The following is a 16,306-nucleotide window of genomic DNA, read 5'->3' as shown; positions in this document are numbered from 1 at the left end:
GTGGCATATTTGGTGAGTCACCTTCTGTATTAATGAAGCTTTTGTCTAAAATGTATCAGGGTTTGAGAGGACTGGTCGGGGCGTCGGGTCCCAGCGGAGTTAAAGGCATCAAGGTAGGTTCCTCCTCCTGTATGCACAACACCCTGCTCACTCGATTAGAAACAATTCAAGCGAGGTATTGTAATAAGCAGACTGATATCACGCTGCGCTGATGGAAGTCATCTCCAGGCTGTTCTCTGCAGACATTCCTCAGTCTCCTCATTGCCCACTCGTTTGTCTGAGAATATGAAATGCAGAGTTCATTTGTCTCTAATTACTGACTGTGATGAATCTTCCAGTCGTGCACACTCTCATACCACACCCATATGCACGCACACGGATACACACACACACACACACAGAGACACACACGCAGCAAATTCCCATGGCTCTTTACCCACAAGTTTCACTTTCCTTGAGGCCGACAATAAGTACACACGTGTCATCTCATAAATTATGGCTGCTGCCGTATCATTACCATATTGCCAGAGGTGCTTTTTTTCCTTCTTCTAATGACGGGGTTTTTCATCTTTGTTGTGTGAACTACGTCACAGGGGGAGAGAGGCCTGGCCGGATTACCTGGGGATGTGGTAAGTGCCAAAAATAGACGAAAGGGGAAAAGAATTACAGGCTTTTTTAGTGATGGAGAACATGACGGAGTGATGGAGTTATAAAGACGAAGCGGCAGATGATTATTAAAGCTAACAAGGTCATCTTGGACGAGATTAACCTGCTGATTTGCCTTTGAACTGTAAGCACACATCTAGAGGGACCACCGGCCGACAGAAGTTAAACAACTCATTATTTTAGCTTTTAAGTAGATTGACATGCAGCTCTTTGTCATTAGATTACATTTAGCTGATGCTTTTGTCCAAAGCCACTTACAATAAGTGCATTCAACCACGAGTACAAACTCAGAACAACAAGAATCAGGAAAGTACAATTTCTTCAATAAAGTCAAACTACAAAGTGCGATCAGTAAAGGCTGATTCATACTCGGGTTTTACGCAGAGACGCAAGCGCGCAAGACACGCAAGGACCAACTTGCGTCGTCCCGTCAGCCTTCTTGTGTGCGTCACCCCAAATTTCTGACTATCCGTCAAAGCTACGCGAGCCGTTCGCAGCCCGCAAGGCTGTGATTGGTCCGCTAACCACATCCTGTCTGAGTCTCGCATTTCCGGTTTCATAGCATAATACTGCTGTCATAGCAGAAACACGATCAATGCATCCCGTTGAAGATCTTCCAGTAGCTCACTCCTTCGGGTTCCCCACACCAAGCTCCGCACCATGGGCGACCGGGCCTTTTGCTCAGCAGCGCCCCCGCCTGTGGAACGGTCTCTCTGCCCATCTGAGGGCAACACAGACCCTGGATTTTTTTAAGACTGGCCTAAAAACCTTTTTATTCAAAAAGGCGTTTTTTACTTTAAGTTGACTTTTATGACTTTTATGACCTTAATTTTATGACTTTGATTTTAGCTATGTGGCACTCAGAGATTCTCGGAGGAAGAGTGCCTTACAAATAAAATGTATTTTTATTATTATTATTGTTATTATTATTAAGAACGTTTGGCTGAAGAGGTCCATAAATATGAGCATTTATAAAACCCGTCTGACGGAGTATCAGGACACGCAGATGGAGGTGAACTCCTGGAGGGAGATATCGGTGAACGTCGGTGTGCAGGTGGACTCTACGGTCGTTGCGCCACCTGCTGGTCTGGAGCACCTGACCCATAAACCAAAACGAGTCCGTCGATCGGACTGCGTGGCCAGCCGGAGTTGTAGTTGCAAGAGTGTATATCACCCTTAAGAGACATTATTAGTGATGCTACTGTGCTACGACTGCGCTAGCTTCCTTATTCAAGGTGTAGTCGAAAAAGATGTTTTTAGTTTGCGACGGAAGATGCAAATACGACAGAAACGTGCTGGTCCCAGCTTCTTCAATAAAATGCCTTTCTTGACTTTATGATAGTACAAAGAATTACTCAGCGTTTTCGACTTTTGGTCAGATAAAACAACCAGTTTTAATACTTCTTGTTGTGCAGGAAAAGCGATCAGCCATTTTCCTTTTTTTTTAACCAGACCGTACCACCGTGTGTGTTAAGGGGGTTGCCAGTTATACTGTGCATGGCCTCCGTTCTTCTTCTAGTCGCACAATCACATCTGTTAATGATTTTACCAATTAAAAAATAACTCACAATGATTATTTGTTTGTCTTATCTTTTTATTTCAGTTTCAAAAAGAAGGCTTACGAGGTGAAAAGGTGAGTTATTGTTACAAAACATGTATCATGTTATTTAACAGGAATGTAAAGATTTAAAGACTACCACAAAACCATTAACTACACAAATAAACACACTCCCATTGTGTAGCACGTTGTAAAGGAGTTATCTGAAAATGTTCAACCATAATCTCAAAGAGCCAAATAACTTATGTCATGTAACGTGTGTCATGTGTACGACTTGTTTCAGGGAGATGCTGGACCTCCTGGGCCTTCAGGGGCCATGGGCCCCCAGGGGCCTCAAGTAAGGATCATGATTTATTACTTCCTTTCTCCTGCTGTTTAGGGTCCAGTATTTTGGTATTTTGCAGTGCTGCAAAAGCCGCCTGTTCAGATGTAGTGCCCAGCCGCTCATGAACATGACGGTCGTGTTGTGTGAAATGTATCCGATCATTTTATCTTCCAGGGTCCTCCGGGTCTGCAGGGTGAACCGGGGGTATCGGGAGAGTCCGGCCAGAGGGTAAGACTTTCACTTTGATGTTAGGGTTAGCGTTAGCGTTGCTTTCTTTCTGTTGTTTCTGGCTCCAGCGTGCGTTCATCTCTTCATTTCTCAGTAAAACTGTTCTGGAGGTGGAGGGAATCTTATTGGTTGTGCTATTTCACAGGCCGAGAGGAGTGCGATCGGCGATCCATCCTTCTTCCGTTTTATTTATGCACCTCGCAGTCACGATTAAAGCAAATTGCGGCAAATCTGAACTTTTGACGGAACAATTAACTTTGCAAGAAGACTCCATCGGGGACTTTCCTCGACGCGACTCTGTCTGCATACAAATCAGACGGCAGGCCGTCACACCCGCCACGGCTCGCTCCCATGTTCTTGTGAAGCAGACAGAGTCTGTCTCAAAACCTGACAGGATGATCCGCCAAGGAGGCTCAGTTCCTCACAAGGAAGTTCCCTCCCCTAAATTTAAAGTAGCTTCCTCCTCTTTTATGTCCTGTCTTTTTGTATGCAAGGCCAAATAGGGCGTCATCACATGATCACGGTTTGTTTCATTATTTTACGATCACATTAAAGGTAACCTGTCTCCTAAATGTACAATTACGTAAGAGTAAATTATTCAATTTCCAAGACAACAAACATGATGAAGAAGCATGATGCGTATGGATTTTTTTGTGTACACGATAGGGAAACATTATTAATGAATTCGCAGATATTTAAGGAGAATGTTTGTATAAAAGCACCTGAGGCACAATATGCAATGTGTTTTATTCACATGTAAATGTATCCTCGATCTTTTAATAACCTTAAAGGTGTGCAGGTGTTGACGCCACCTGGTGGTGAGTTCGCAGATTGCAAACAACTGAAGCGTCTCCTGCGTGCCAAGCATGTATCAAACTAAGCCGGAGAACGTCGAAAATGTGTTTAAGAAACACCCAAAAGATCTTCTTTCCAGGGGATTATACAAACAAACATACATATTCATATTTTATTCCATTTCTACCTATGGAACCTCCTGCACGCTGTTCTTTAGCCAAAAGGCCTGCGCTGCCTGAACTGAACCACAACAGGACTCAGGACGCGAGCACATGTCTCCGCGAGCAATTCTTTCCCATTAAAATATAATTAACAAGCATCTAGTATACACGTGTAATTCAATAGAGACGGGTTTGCATCGCAAGGGAATTTCTTTGTAATCTTGAGAAAATAGAAGTTTCATTTCCCGCTGACTGTTTTTGTGATCACAAGAAACGAAACCGTATGATGTTTAAACAAAACAATAATCCTATGACAAGGAGATAAACAAAAAAAAATGATGGAAATGTTATCATGCATTGCATCTTATAAAGATTATGCTTTAGTCCACTGAGTTTGGACTAAAATTAGATTACTTTGCCTCCAGAGAAGCTCTTGTGTCTCTAATCTACAGTAATTGGAAGTTTACACTATGCTCCCATGATATTCATCATATTCCAATGGGATTAGTTAAAATAAAGAAAACGGATATTTACTTCCTCATGTTAATGAGAGCTGTTACTGTAGCTGTTATCAGTGCTTGTAGAATTATCTAGAAAGAGTACTGCTGGTCTCTTATATTCATTTTACGCTGTCTCTCGTCCACGTTGGTCCAATCACGTGGCAGGCTGTTATTAACACAGGCACAGTGGTTCTTTGTGATTTGTTCTTTCAAAACAATAACAAAGATAGTGACCTCCATTCCCCCGTCTCCACCGGGAGCAATTAACTTCTCATTAGAAATATGTTGGAATCCACATTAGCAGCTGCTCAGCTAGGCAGCAGCGAGGAGGCAAACGTCCTCTGGACCTGAGTGAAACACTTTTTCTACTTCCAGAATGCACTTTGTCCTCAGCCAGCCGAGCTTATTCGAGAGCTCTGGGTTTACAGTTCATCGATATGAATAAAGTGATCACATTGGGTTCATTTTGTACAATATGTGAGAAATCTCTCTCTGTGCAGCTCTGCTTTTATTTTGTAGTATCATTGGAGATCTTGCTGAAGCATGTTTTTTTTACAGCCCCATAGGATGCTTCACAAGTGAATCCTAAAAAACAAACAATCTGAAATAAAAACTACAGATGGTGAGGAGCTTGACCTGTTTTCTTGTCGTTGTTATACCTCATCTGAAGATGCACCGGGAGAGAGTGTGAGTAGGGTGAAGGTAGGCTGGCGGCTGTGATAATAGGGTGCTCTCCACTGCTGCAACACTGATAGAGTTGGCTGTATGGTTGAGTTGGTGTAGATTGAGCCACTCTCACCTCCACTGCAGCAAAGCTCTCATCAGTCGTGTGTGTCACTGCCACTAAGGCCTTTATAACCCCTCCTCCATCCTGATACGACAGCCGAGGGCAGCCTGAGCTGGAATGTGAATGTGAAGGACAGCACAAAGAAATAGTATGAATACAAAAATTATTCCAGAGAGCAGGTGCCAGGATTTTACTGTGAACATTTCTTGCGGAAATGTGACAGGAATGCACGGAGAAAACCTTCACTGACAGAATTTGTTCATGTAGTTACTGTTAATTTGTTCATATACTTATTCATGTGTTCATATAGTTACTGACATTAAGTACATTGTTTAATTAAATACATAGTTTGTGCTAGTTCTCTGAGAGCCTGCAGTTTATAATGATTAAGTGCTAAGTTTTGCAGTGAGTGTTTACTATTTTTTTCTATATTGAAATCAACATACACACCAATTTTACAACGCATGGGCAACACAACGGAAACTGTTTTCAGGGGACGCTAAAAAGTGAAGCACACGCCTGAAACTTAAAATACGTCTATTTAAATCGAGTTGAATTTCCAGGTTTTAAACTAAAGGCTAAAGATTGATTAACAGCAGCTATCTATACAAAACCACGATGAGAAAAACTAAGTAACTACATCGACCGTCACTTTCTAACGGCATTGAAGGATTACCGACTGCAATAACTTTATAAACTAAGCGCGATGGCGGCAACGATCGTGGGCCAGCCACGTGTGTTACACTCTATAGTGTCCCCCTGAAACTGCTTGAGAGCGTTTCTGTATTTGCAGCGTATGAGCATGTGTTGGCAAATTGGTGAAGATGTTTTGTTGATTTGCTTATGTTTTGTTTGTTTGTTTGTGTTTTTGAGGGCTCCAGTGTTAAATACGATTAAAAACACACACAAATTGATTGAAGCAGTCCAAAAGTGAGAAGGAATGTAATGCTAGCTACTCTCTTAAGCTAGTTAAATTAACTCAATCAGGTGTTTCGAGACTTTTTTTCTCCTCCATTATGACTTTAATGAATGTATGTATGAATTAAACTGCTAGCCCACTCAGTTATCATGTGGAATAACTTCATCAATTTGAATATTTGTGACATTTGCAGTCAACATCTTGATGAAATGCTAATGTAACTTAGCTGTCTGTGTCTTGTGACAGAATGTAAGTTGAAATCGTACAATTGTATGGCACAATATATATTTTTTAATGTATTTAAATGAATCCAAATATGTTTTTCATTCCTTATTCAGATATAGTTATTGTGTTTTGACTAAACACAGCTCCATGTAACGCGCATGTATGTTCTGTGTGCCGACTTTGAGGTCTAAATGTTTTTCAAAGCTCTCTCCTCCCTCCAAACTCTGTTGGAGGCCCGATTTAGTTGAGTAATGTTGGGTTTTAAAAATACAGGAATTGGCCAAAGACAATGAAACTATGGGAGAGTTTAAAAGTTTAGTTTTTTGAAACCCTTTCATTGCTAAAATTCCCAAAATGGAACAAAGAAAAATACATTGGTCATCATGACCCCAGCAACCTCGGTCGTATTGGCTCTGGAAACAGCTCACGTTGTGCATTGAATGTCTTTTAATTCACTTTTTAATTGAATTTAAATGTCTTTCAGGGGAAAAAAGGTGAAAGTGGATTACCTGGAGTGGATGGCCTCCCTGGATCCCCAGTAAGAACAACTTCAGTGTCTTGATGTACACGTGTATATGCATGTAAGACCTCCTCAGAGTAAATTGAGGAGATTTTAATGTGGCATTTAAATTGCGTAGGTGGCTCAATATTTGACGTGAGCCACAAAGCACAGAACTGCAGCTCTCCCGAAGGCGTCTTTGCTGTTTTGCTTTGACAGCCAGGAGAAAAACAAACTAGATTCAAGCCAGCGTTTTGCGTCAATTACTTCTCCAAACTTCTGCCTGGAGAAATAGAAATACAGTACACCTGTCGTGGTACTCAAGGTTGAATGAGCTGCAAACAGTGCTGCAATACCTCCCTCTAGTGGCGGCTCACTGGTACTGATGCACACTGCTTCTCTTGTACACATGAATTCATTGGGGAAATCTGAATATTTGATTTGTACATACTTATCAAGAAAACAATGGAAACATATTGCTTGACAAAAGATAACCTTGAAAAACCCAAATTCATTTAGTATCATGATATGGTCATCAAATTATATACATTTTTACTTATATTGCATTTTATTTCACAGGGTCCTGTGGGTCCACCTGGGTCGACAGGAAACCAAGGACACACCGGACCTCCTGTAAGTCACCATACGCACACATCCGGACACACAATATTTTCCGAAAAATTATATTTTGCTTTGGGCAACAATTGAATGAATCTCTGTTATTTCTTTATGAAGGGTCTACCTGGTGAAATCGGATTTTCAGGCAAACACGGAGAGCCTGGAAAGGCTGTGAGTCGGCCTTTTTTAAATTCTCAAATAAAGCCAGATGTTGTTGACGATAGCTTCAGCTCACATCACTTAATGTCAACCTTTCGTCTCTTGATCTTCAAAAGGGTCTTCCTGGGAAAGACGGTCTGGACGGCCTTCCTGGAAATGATGGCAGTTTGGTCAGTGTGACATTAAGAATAATCTTTCTTTTCTTTCTTTCTTTTTGCGGCGACGGCTTACTGTGTCCGTTTAAAACTGTGCCAAAAAATAACTCATGTGAACATTTGTAATGTGAATGGAGGCTTTTTAGAGAGACAAAACCACAGAATTATCACCCAAATATGTACTTCTGAAAGCTCTACTTAGTTTATTGGTAACTTTTAGCTCATTTTTTTTTGTTTTTTAGGGTCTGTGACTGTCCTGTCACACTTCAACATGTTGTTTCCAGCTGCAACTGACAGCTCTTTTCAGTGAAAAAGATTTTTTAAAAACAGCCGATAACAAATTCAAAAACAGGAAAAGTGAGACAAAACAATGAATGGATGCCAATGTTGCTCTGTGTGTCGTCTTGATGCATAAAAACATGTTCGCCATGTCATCTTTTAGAGGCCAGAATACGTCAAATCTGTGTCGTTCAGCAAGGAAACACAAGAAAAAGATGCTATATATGTAGCCTATGTGAGCACTGCAGGGTTAATGACTTCCAAGTCTCTCAGCTACAATTCATGAGGGACAAATATGGACAATAGCTATATTAGCTTTTACAGTTTGCTCGGTATTTCAATTGCACGTACACTGCGACAGGGTGTAGACTGTTGAAGCAACTAAATGCATCAGCAAAGGCCATTTTGATGGAAAATTTCAAGTAAGTGTGTTTCTGTTTCCAGCCCTCTGAATCACCGCCTACATTAGTTTTCATGGATAATTCAAGTCGGTCAAAAGGGTCATTCCCTCTCATTGTCAGGCTACTACGACTAGCATATAGAAGCAAACAATGGAAACACAGCTCGTGGGATATTTAATTGACACAATGAAATGTATACAATGGCTTCACCTTCATGGCAACGCCGGCGGCAAATAGAAGAATTCTTTTGAGCGGCAACATTGTGACATGAAAATGTGAATCTTGTGTCCCCGAAGGGGCCCAGAGGAGAGCGCGGAGCCGATGGGTTCGCGGGCAAACCCGGAACTAAGGTACCAGCGTGACGTCATTACGAACCCAGAAACACTCGGGACAAGATGCTTATGTGTGTTTCCCATCATGCCAATCTGACATGTCGACTGGCCCGCGGGTCTTTCTCTCCAGGGGGACGACGGGCCTCCCGGACCAAGAGGACCTCCAGGGGATAGAGTGAGCTCCCTCGCTTATTTGTTTAATGTATTTTTATGTGATACGTCGTTCATCAAGTCACACTTGTTATATTTTCCGTTTCGCAGGGCGAGCCTGGTTCCCCTGGTCAAACAGGTGGTGACGGAGTACGAGGGGACAGGGGGGTCCCGGTACGTGTGATGAAGCAACACAGTGCTCATACACCCCGCTTCACAGGATCCTCCCATGTTGTTGATTTAGGGTTGAAATTGTGTACACATTTCCCAACGGGGACCTGTGACGAGTTTGTGCCGGGTAACCTCCTGAGACGCCTTCAGGTTCTGCTGGGATTCCCCAAAAGCCTGCTCTCAACTTCCACTTAATAAAGTTCCCATATTCCTGCATTAAAGCGCAAACATGGTCTGTGATGTATCATCAAATCTTGATTTTTATATACATTTATTGTTGTTATCTCTTCTACAGGGAGAGAGAGGACAGGACGGACCACTTGGACCAAAAGGGGACAAGGGAGACAAGGTAACGAAGGAACCAGTTTACATGATGTAGAAGGATGAATTTAAATTAGGATTGAGTTACAAACAACAGACTGAGTTGCAGTCGGCCCCTTCTGTCTCAGTAATGTTCACCCTGTTGGTGTTAGCTGTGATGAGGTCATCAGTAACCGTATTGTCTGTGGCCTCAGGGTGACGCGGGAGTCCGGGGACTGCCTGGCATCCCGGGAAATGTAAGTATAATTTCTGCTTTTGCTTCTTTGCACTTTATCAAACTGAAATCACGAGTGTGCGATGTTATAAATAAAAATAAAAAATAAATATACATCCGTCTGGTTGGTTAAAGTCAAACGATATTGCTTCAGACAATTTTTATACTGCGTTTTTCTTTTCCTTCTCAGGTGGCCAACGTCATCCCCGAGCCCGGTGAACCTGTGAGTCCACTTGTTTCATCACACAGACTCAACCTTCTCGTGCGACGGATCATTTTTGGTTTTAGTCGATAAAAAAAGTTGATGCCAAAAGTTTAAGAGTCAAATCGTCTGTTCTTTCTCTTGTCTTGCCCTTTTCTTCTTCTTTTTTTTGATATTACAACTTGTAATTGTTCGGAGTTGTTTGTTTCTACTTCCAGGGAATGACTGGAGAGAAAGGAGCGAAGGGCGATCAAGGGAACCCGGGAGAGATTGTGAGTTTTATCTCAAAGTCTTCTTATTTTGCCGTCTTGTTTTCTTTCTCTTTACTAAAGGAACAAAACTATTTCTTGCGATGTGCAAAAGTGTCCACTAGAGGTGAGTAGAGCTCCGGTATGCGCTACAACATGGACCCTTAACTGTGCTAATTAAATACAACGACAACAGGTGATGCACTGACCTGATTCTCTCTGCATTGCAGTTTAAAGAAGTACAGAAAATATTAGCTGGAACAGAATAGCACAGATAATGTGTATGTTTACTTATAATGCAACAATTAACACACACACACACACACACTTGCAAATGCTTGAATCAATTTCCATTATCTCTGACTTTCTCAAGCATCATATGAAGGTGATGGTGTTCAGTTAATATTTATTTGCCTTCATGAATCATGAATGTCGTTATTATCTACAATCTTCATCACCCTCATTAATGTCATATCGTCATCCTTCGAGAAACATGACGTAATAATTTGGACACGGAATATGTGAGAGTGAAATCCTACGGGCATCTATTCTTCCACTCATTTTCACATGCCTTCTCCTGAAGGGTAAGAGAGGGTTACCTGGGGAACAAGGCTTCAAGGGACCAGCTGGACTACCGGTGAGATGCTCGTAGTCTTCCTCATCAGATTGCAGAGCGATTTGACGCTGAACACAACTAATTTGCCATTTCTTTGAATTCCAGGGTTCAAAAGGCGACGCTGGACAAACGGGAGAGACGGGACGTGTTGGACACCCAGTACGTTGTCTAGTATTTGTATTTGTACATATATATATATATATATATATATATACATACATACATACATACATACATACATACATACATACATACATACATACATACATACATACATACATACATACATACATACATCAGCGTCACAGATTGGACTTTTCTCACTGTGGAAGAAAAACTGAACTGAAAACATGAAAAGCACTTATTGCTTTTGTATAAAGTGAATCAATTGCTGGTCTTTAAGCTCATCTTTAAGCTAAGCTATATATGTATATATATATATATATACACACACACCTTTCGCTCACCAATTGGGGCGATGTGCTGCAGTGTTCCAACTGTAACGGCTGGTGTGTGTTTCTCCCAAGGGTCCACCCGGCATAGCTGGTCCTCAAGGTGCTCGTGGGTTACCGGGGAATGTGGTAAGTCTGTTCTAAACTTCCTGAGATGAATTTGAAGTGAAAGTCATGGATGACCTCCTTGTTGTTTTCTGTGACTGTACAACGAGCATGGACCTACCAGTTGTCTGTCTTCTAGGGCATCCCGGGGGCGCTCGGGCCTCCGGGTCCGGTCGGACAGAGAGGAGACAAGGTCAGTCTGGTGTTTTTAAAAAAAAAAAAAAAGCTGTCTGTAAAAGCTGGATGTTCTTTTTGAAAAGCATTTAGACTGTGTTGCAAAGGGAGTTTGGCAATGCGGAGTGAAAATAAGTCTGCAGAGAGGAGAGTGTGACCTTGTATGTGACCTTGTATGTCCTCCATTACTGTTTCAGCAGAGAAGCCTTTGAAGCATTTGAATCCTGCAGCTACACGTCTCTTTCTACTGTCTCTCAAGGCTTTTTCACTTTCTTTGTTCTCTCCTTTTGTTTAGTTTTTTTCTTTGACTTTTTCCACAAGTTACTGATGAAAAAAAAGAAGGAAAAAAAAGTGATTTGATCCTGTACAAGTATCACACATTGAGGGACAATTTGCCATTAAAAGGTAGAAGTTAATAGAACGCAGTAAAGGTTTCAGCTCTGAGTTTATGAGCCTCCTGCAGCTCTACCTGTTGTAGCCCCGAGAGACAATAAAGTCCTTCACTTCCATGTAACGTTTATTTTAGGGCGAAGCAGGTAAACCAGGACAATCGGGTCCCACGGGCCCACCCGGAGATGGCGGTTTGACTGGACCCCCCGGACCACCGGGAAAGGGCAAAGATGGGCAAACTGTAAGATGAAGTTATTTCTGTCACACTGTATTTATAACTTCTGTTCAAACGTATTGTTTTTGCAGAATAATGTTTTAAACTACTTTTTGGCGACTTTTCAGTTGTGTATGTGTAAGTAATGTGCAGTTCAGGCATTTAAAGGGAAAGAAACAAATGAAAGTATTAGGAAACATTTGCATTGTGTTTTAAGATACTAGCTTCCTCTTCTTTGCACCCAACACCAGTACTTTGAATCAGAGCCGCTGAGAATTGCACGTAGAACTAGAGGTCCACACTGCTGAAGGTGTTTTGTGTAGTCAAATAAGCTTTTATTGCTGAGTTTTAATTGTGCACCTATTTCGTCATCACACAGCACGTTCTAATGCGCACACAGACAAGTTCTGAGGTTTTTTAGTAAGTACAATGATTGTAATTAAAGACCTACATATGTAGATGTTGTTTCCAGTGACTCATTAAGATCGTTTAGTCCAGTAAAGTCAGTTAAAATCCAGCTGCTCCTTTTTGTTTTCCTCTAAGTAGCTTCAAGGCTGGAAAAAAAAAGATCAACAATACATCAAATGCAAATATTGTAGATGTCATTTCCTGATTTATTTTGTATCTTTTGGAAACATTTGCATCTGCACTCTGCATTTCTATGTCACACAAAGTGTGTAAGGTCTGGTCCTCCAGCAGGTCAGAGGTAAACTCAGAATTTGAGGCGGTATCAAAGTAGCATGGATTATGAGTACCGTAGAAGTCGGGTTACAAGCCGCTCCTACCAAGCCAGCGCTGCTGCTAGCTCCCTGCTGCTGCTAGCTCCCTGCTGCTGCTGCTGCTGCTGCTGCTACTACTGCCCGCGTCCTCGCTGCCCGCGTCGGGTGTCGAGCTGGGTCGATGCCCGACTCGTTGGTCGCTGGGGAGCTAGCGGAGAGCTAGCGGAGAGCTAGCTGAGAGCTAGAAGCAGCGCTGGCAGAGAGATAGCAGCCGCTGCAGCAGCAGCTAGCTAACTAGCTATAGCGAGGCGCTAGCGGGGACACCCACCAAAGGTAGTAGTGGCTTGTAACACGACTTTTACGGGACTGTTTAAATCACGGGAACTTTTTTAAACCCTAGAAGTGCATGTCTGTGAGTCCACGTTGGACAGAAACCTCATGAATGTCGCTCCACACGCGTTCTGCTTGCGAGGCGTCTCCCGCCTGCAATGCACGTCGAAACCACAGCGACACGCGCGGCCGCGCGGCGGGAAGACGAGCCTGAGTCGGCACATTCTCTCTGCAGCCCGGCACGTTTCTTCATCCTTTCTTTCCGACGTGTGTTCTTTTCGTGCTGCTGACGAGGCAGCAGCACACAGGGACAACATTGTTAAGACATATCGCGTTAAAGCAACACAGGAGCACAGCAGAGTTGGCTCAAAGCGGCGCTGTTTTTTTATTTAATTTTTAATTTTTACAGCTGCCAGGTGTGGCCCCGAGGCCTCGCTACTCTTAAGAACGGCAACTTGTACCCACTTTCAGCTCTAAAAAGAGGATGAAGTCTTGTATTTGATTGGCGAGCTTTGTTTTTATTGCTGTAATTTGTTTTATTACAGGGGGCTCCAGGACCACAAGGAATTCAAGGACCCCCAGGACCAAAGGTAAATCTAGAGGTAGCGAGGTGTGTGTGTGTGTGTGTGTGTGTGTGTGTGCGCTTGTGTGCATGCGTGTGTGGTGTGTGTGTGAGCTTTGCAGGTTGTCTGAGGTTTGTGTGTAAAATTCTGTTGCGGACGACAAAAACAATCCATTTCTGTTGAAAGCAACAACAGCAATTTGTGCGTCCACTGCACTGTGACCGCCGCTCTGGTGATGAGCGGCTCTTTGCCTTGAAGAGCAAGGCGTCAGGTGGCACAGACCGCAGACGGTCGTTTGCCGGATTTATGGTGTCAAGTCGCTCGCCCTCATCACCCACGCTGCTTCTCTTTTTTAACCAGCAAAATGTCCACTGCTTGAAAACATTTATAGGTATTTTTCTTCATCACAGATTGAAAACAAGGTGGTATTTGTGGTGGTAAATGTTTTATTTTTTCTTCTTTCCTCTCAGGGCCAAACCGGGTCGCAGGGAGAACAAGGTTCACCCGGGGATCGGGGTCTCGCAGGAGAAGGCAAAGTGGGACAACCGGTACGAGCAACGAAGTCAACCAGCGTCACGTCATCTTCCTCCACTGCATTTATTATTCTTGGAAATGTGCAACGTTTCTTCTTCTTTTCTTTTCTAGGGGCCTTCGGGAAATAATGGAGACCCTGGACCTTCGGTAAATATTTTCTAAAGTGAATACTTTTGACACAAAAGGAGCTTCTCTGATATCTGTTCTTCTGGGCTGCAGGGCATCAGAGGTGTACCGGGAGTCGCCGGTCCTCAGGGTCCACCAGGACATAATGTGAGTCAAGAATGAATGAATACATCATCAGATACAGTTGCATTACTGTAATATTCATGCTTCTTTACCTATTTGTATATGAAGCGCTTTACGACTCCATAATCTATTTATTTTTTTTGCCTTTGCACCAAACACAGGGTTTACCAGGAAGGCCGGGAGACAAGGGGGCTCAGGGAGATCCTGTAAGTACACAAATTGGAGAACAACCCGTATTATCTGAGGGGCCAGTTGGTGTTCAGATGTCAATTTGAGCTACAATATTTCACTTTATGTCCAGTACGTCCTATACGGAGAGAATAATCAAGCCCAAATCACACAAATTCTATTTTTTAGGCAAAACTAAACTAAAAGATGATCATTTAGTGGACGCTTTGAATCCGTTTTGACTTGCATGATTACATTTATTAGATCATACATGCATATACAGGTGTAGACCGCAATTATTGCTATTTTCATCAACATTCATTTGCAATTCTTTATGATGTGTCATTATCAAAAGCTCAGTCCTTCCTTCCTGCTGCTGTCAGGCTGCACAACCAGCTGAGCTCCCAGTACACCACAAACACACTTCAATCACTTATTTTTAAATACATTTTCTTCTGTCTGTATATATACTATTGCTATTGTGGATTCTTTACAGTTTTATTATTGTTTTAATGTTTGTTTATGTTTTTTTATTTTGCTGTGTGTCTCTTGTGTGCACTTTACCTGTCTGCTGCTGTAATCCTGCAATTACCCCACTGTGGGACTAATAAAGGAATATCTTATCTTAAAACAATATTTTAAATAGGCTGTCTACATTTCCTGGTTTTAAAAGCTGTGTCCTTACATAACTCTGGCTTTCCTCTCTTCATTCCCCGTCTCTCAGGGAAAGGCAGCCGACCTCTCTGACCTCAACCTGAAGGTAAGGAGCCTCCCCGCGCCCCTCCAGTGAGAAACCACTTCCTGTTTGGATCCAGAGAGCGACCGCCTCACCACAAACACGTCTCTGCCTTCTTACAGGACGTCTGCTCCGACTGCCCCGCGGGTCCGCCGGGCCTGCCCGGCCTCCCGGGAGTCCCCGGGGACAAAGGACACCTGGGGCCTCCGGGGAAGAGCGGTCAAGACGGTTACCAAGTAGGACATGCACGCTCAACCATGACCTCACCTCTTCTTGTGATGTAAAGACCACGGCTCGTCTAGGACAGTGATTTTCAACCACTGTGCACACCAGTGTGCCGTGAGAGAGAGAGAGAGTCGGGTGTGCCGTGTGAAAATGTCCAATTTCACTTAATCGGTCCAAAATAATATGATTTAGTTGCCGCAAATCATTTTTCCATTGTCGAGCGTCAGAGTCTGCAGTGTAGTGGCTGGCCGAGTAATGAAATATTCTAACATGCCAGTAGGTAGCGCACTCATTAGCTACCGTATATGCTGTTCTATGCTACAATGGGACAGTTTTTTGTTGTAGAAAATGTGCCGCGGCTCAAAAAAGGTTGAAAAACACTAATCTAGGATATAAAGTGTGTGTGTGTGTGTGTGTGTGTGTCCGCCATATTGGCCCTAAGTGAAGCGCGAGGGCCGCGTGCCGCGTTTGGCATCGTCGGCCTCAGTTGGTGTGACGGATGTGGAGACTCTCTCTCGGCGTCATTAGCCGGGCCCTCCTCTCGGGGCCAGCGGTGAACGATTAGGTCCTGGGTGCTCGAGACTGATGCTCCGCTGTGTCGTTACAGGGCCCGCCGGGAACAGCCGGGACTCAGGGGCCCCCCGGAGCCGACGGAGCAAAGGCAAGTTTGTGCACTTTAGCTGCCCCCTCATTCCTCCCGAAGGGCCAACTGCTCATTAGTTTCCTTTCGCAGCTTCACCAGGTTCAGATAATCGGGTGGATTTAAAAACACCACAAAACAAAAGAAAAGGGATGGAGTTGTTTTTTCCACAAACATCGCTTTTACCGCCTCTTTTGTAATAGTTTTGAGTGTCTTTGAGATGAACGCTTTCCTCTTTGAAGTGTGGCGTTTCTTATGGTCTCGCTTTCTTTTTCACC

The 16,306-nt window shown here is 43.1% G+C and overlaps 1 protein-coding gene across 1 annotated transcript in view; it reads left to right on the top strand.

Moving 5' to 3' along the window:
* col22a1 (collagen, type XXII, alpha 1) overlaps positions 1–16,306 on the top strand; it is a 52,854-nt gene that overhangs the window by 18,181 nt on the left and 18,367 nt on the right. The window contains exons 18-46 of the mRNA XM_068575973.1: positions 60–113; positions 594–629; positions 2,270–2,299; positions 2,508–2,561; positions 2,724–2,777; positions 6,649–6,702; positions 7,243–7,296; positions 7,399–7,452; positions 7,557–7,610; positions 8,572–8,625; positions 8,738–8,782; positions 8,869–8,931; positions 9,224–9,277; positions 9,444–9,485; positions 9,654–9,686; positions 9,884–9,937; positions 10,497–10,550; positions 10,635–10,688; positions 11,057–11,110; positions 11,226–11,279; positions 11,787–11,891; positions 13,459–13,503; positions 13,947–14,024; positions 14,122–14,157; positions 14,230–14,283; positions 14,421–14,465; positions 15,152–15,187; positions 15,286–15,399; positions 15,996–16,049. Coding sequence (XP_068432074.1) covers positions 60–113; positions 594–629; positions 2,270–2,299; positions 2,508–2,561; positions 2,724–2,777; positions 6,649–6,702; positions 7,243–7,296; positions 7,399–7,452; positions 7,557–7,610; positions 8,572–8,625; positions 8,738–8,782; positions 8,869–8,931; positions 9,224–9,277; positions 9,444–9,485; positions 9,654–9,686; positions 9,884–9,937; positions 10,497–10,550; positions 10,635–10,688; positions 11,057–11,110; positions 11,226–11,279; positions 11,787–11,891; positions 13,459–13,503; positions 13,947–14,024; positions 14,122–14,157; positions 14,230–14,283; positions 14,421–14,465; positions 15,152–15,187; positions 15,286–15,399; positions 15,996–16,049 — 1,572 coding nt within the window. The remainder of the gene's footprint in view (positions 1–59; positions 114–593; positions 630–2,269; positions 2,300–2,507; positions 2,562–2,723; positions 2,778–6,648; positions 6,703–7,242; positions 7,297–7,398; positions 7,453–7,556; positions 7,611–8,571; positions 8,626–8,737; positions 8,783–8,868; positions 8,932–9,223; positions 9,278–9,443; positions 9,486–9,653; positions 9,687–9,883; positions 9,938–10,496; positions 10,551–10,634; positions 10,689–11,056; positions 11,111–11,225; positions 11,280–11,786; positions 11,892–13,458; positions 13,504–13,946; positions 14,025–14,121; positions 14,158–14,229; positions 14,284–14,420; positions 14,466–15,151; positions 15,188–15,285; positions 15,400–15,995; positions 16,050–16,306) is intronic.

This window comes from Clinocottus analis, unplaced genomic scaffold, assembly GCF_023055335.1.
Source record: "Clinocottus analis isolate CAN_PGR_092001 unplaced genomic scaffold, fCliAna1.0.p SCAF_14, whole genome shotgun sequence".
Classification (NCBI taxonomy): domain Eukaryota; kingdom Metazoa; phylum Chordata; class Actinopteri; order Perciformes; family Cottidae; genus Clinocottus; species Clinocottus analis.
Note: the sequence above shows the minus strand (reverse complement) of the source record. Positions and strands in the feature narration are given on the sequence as shown.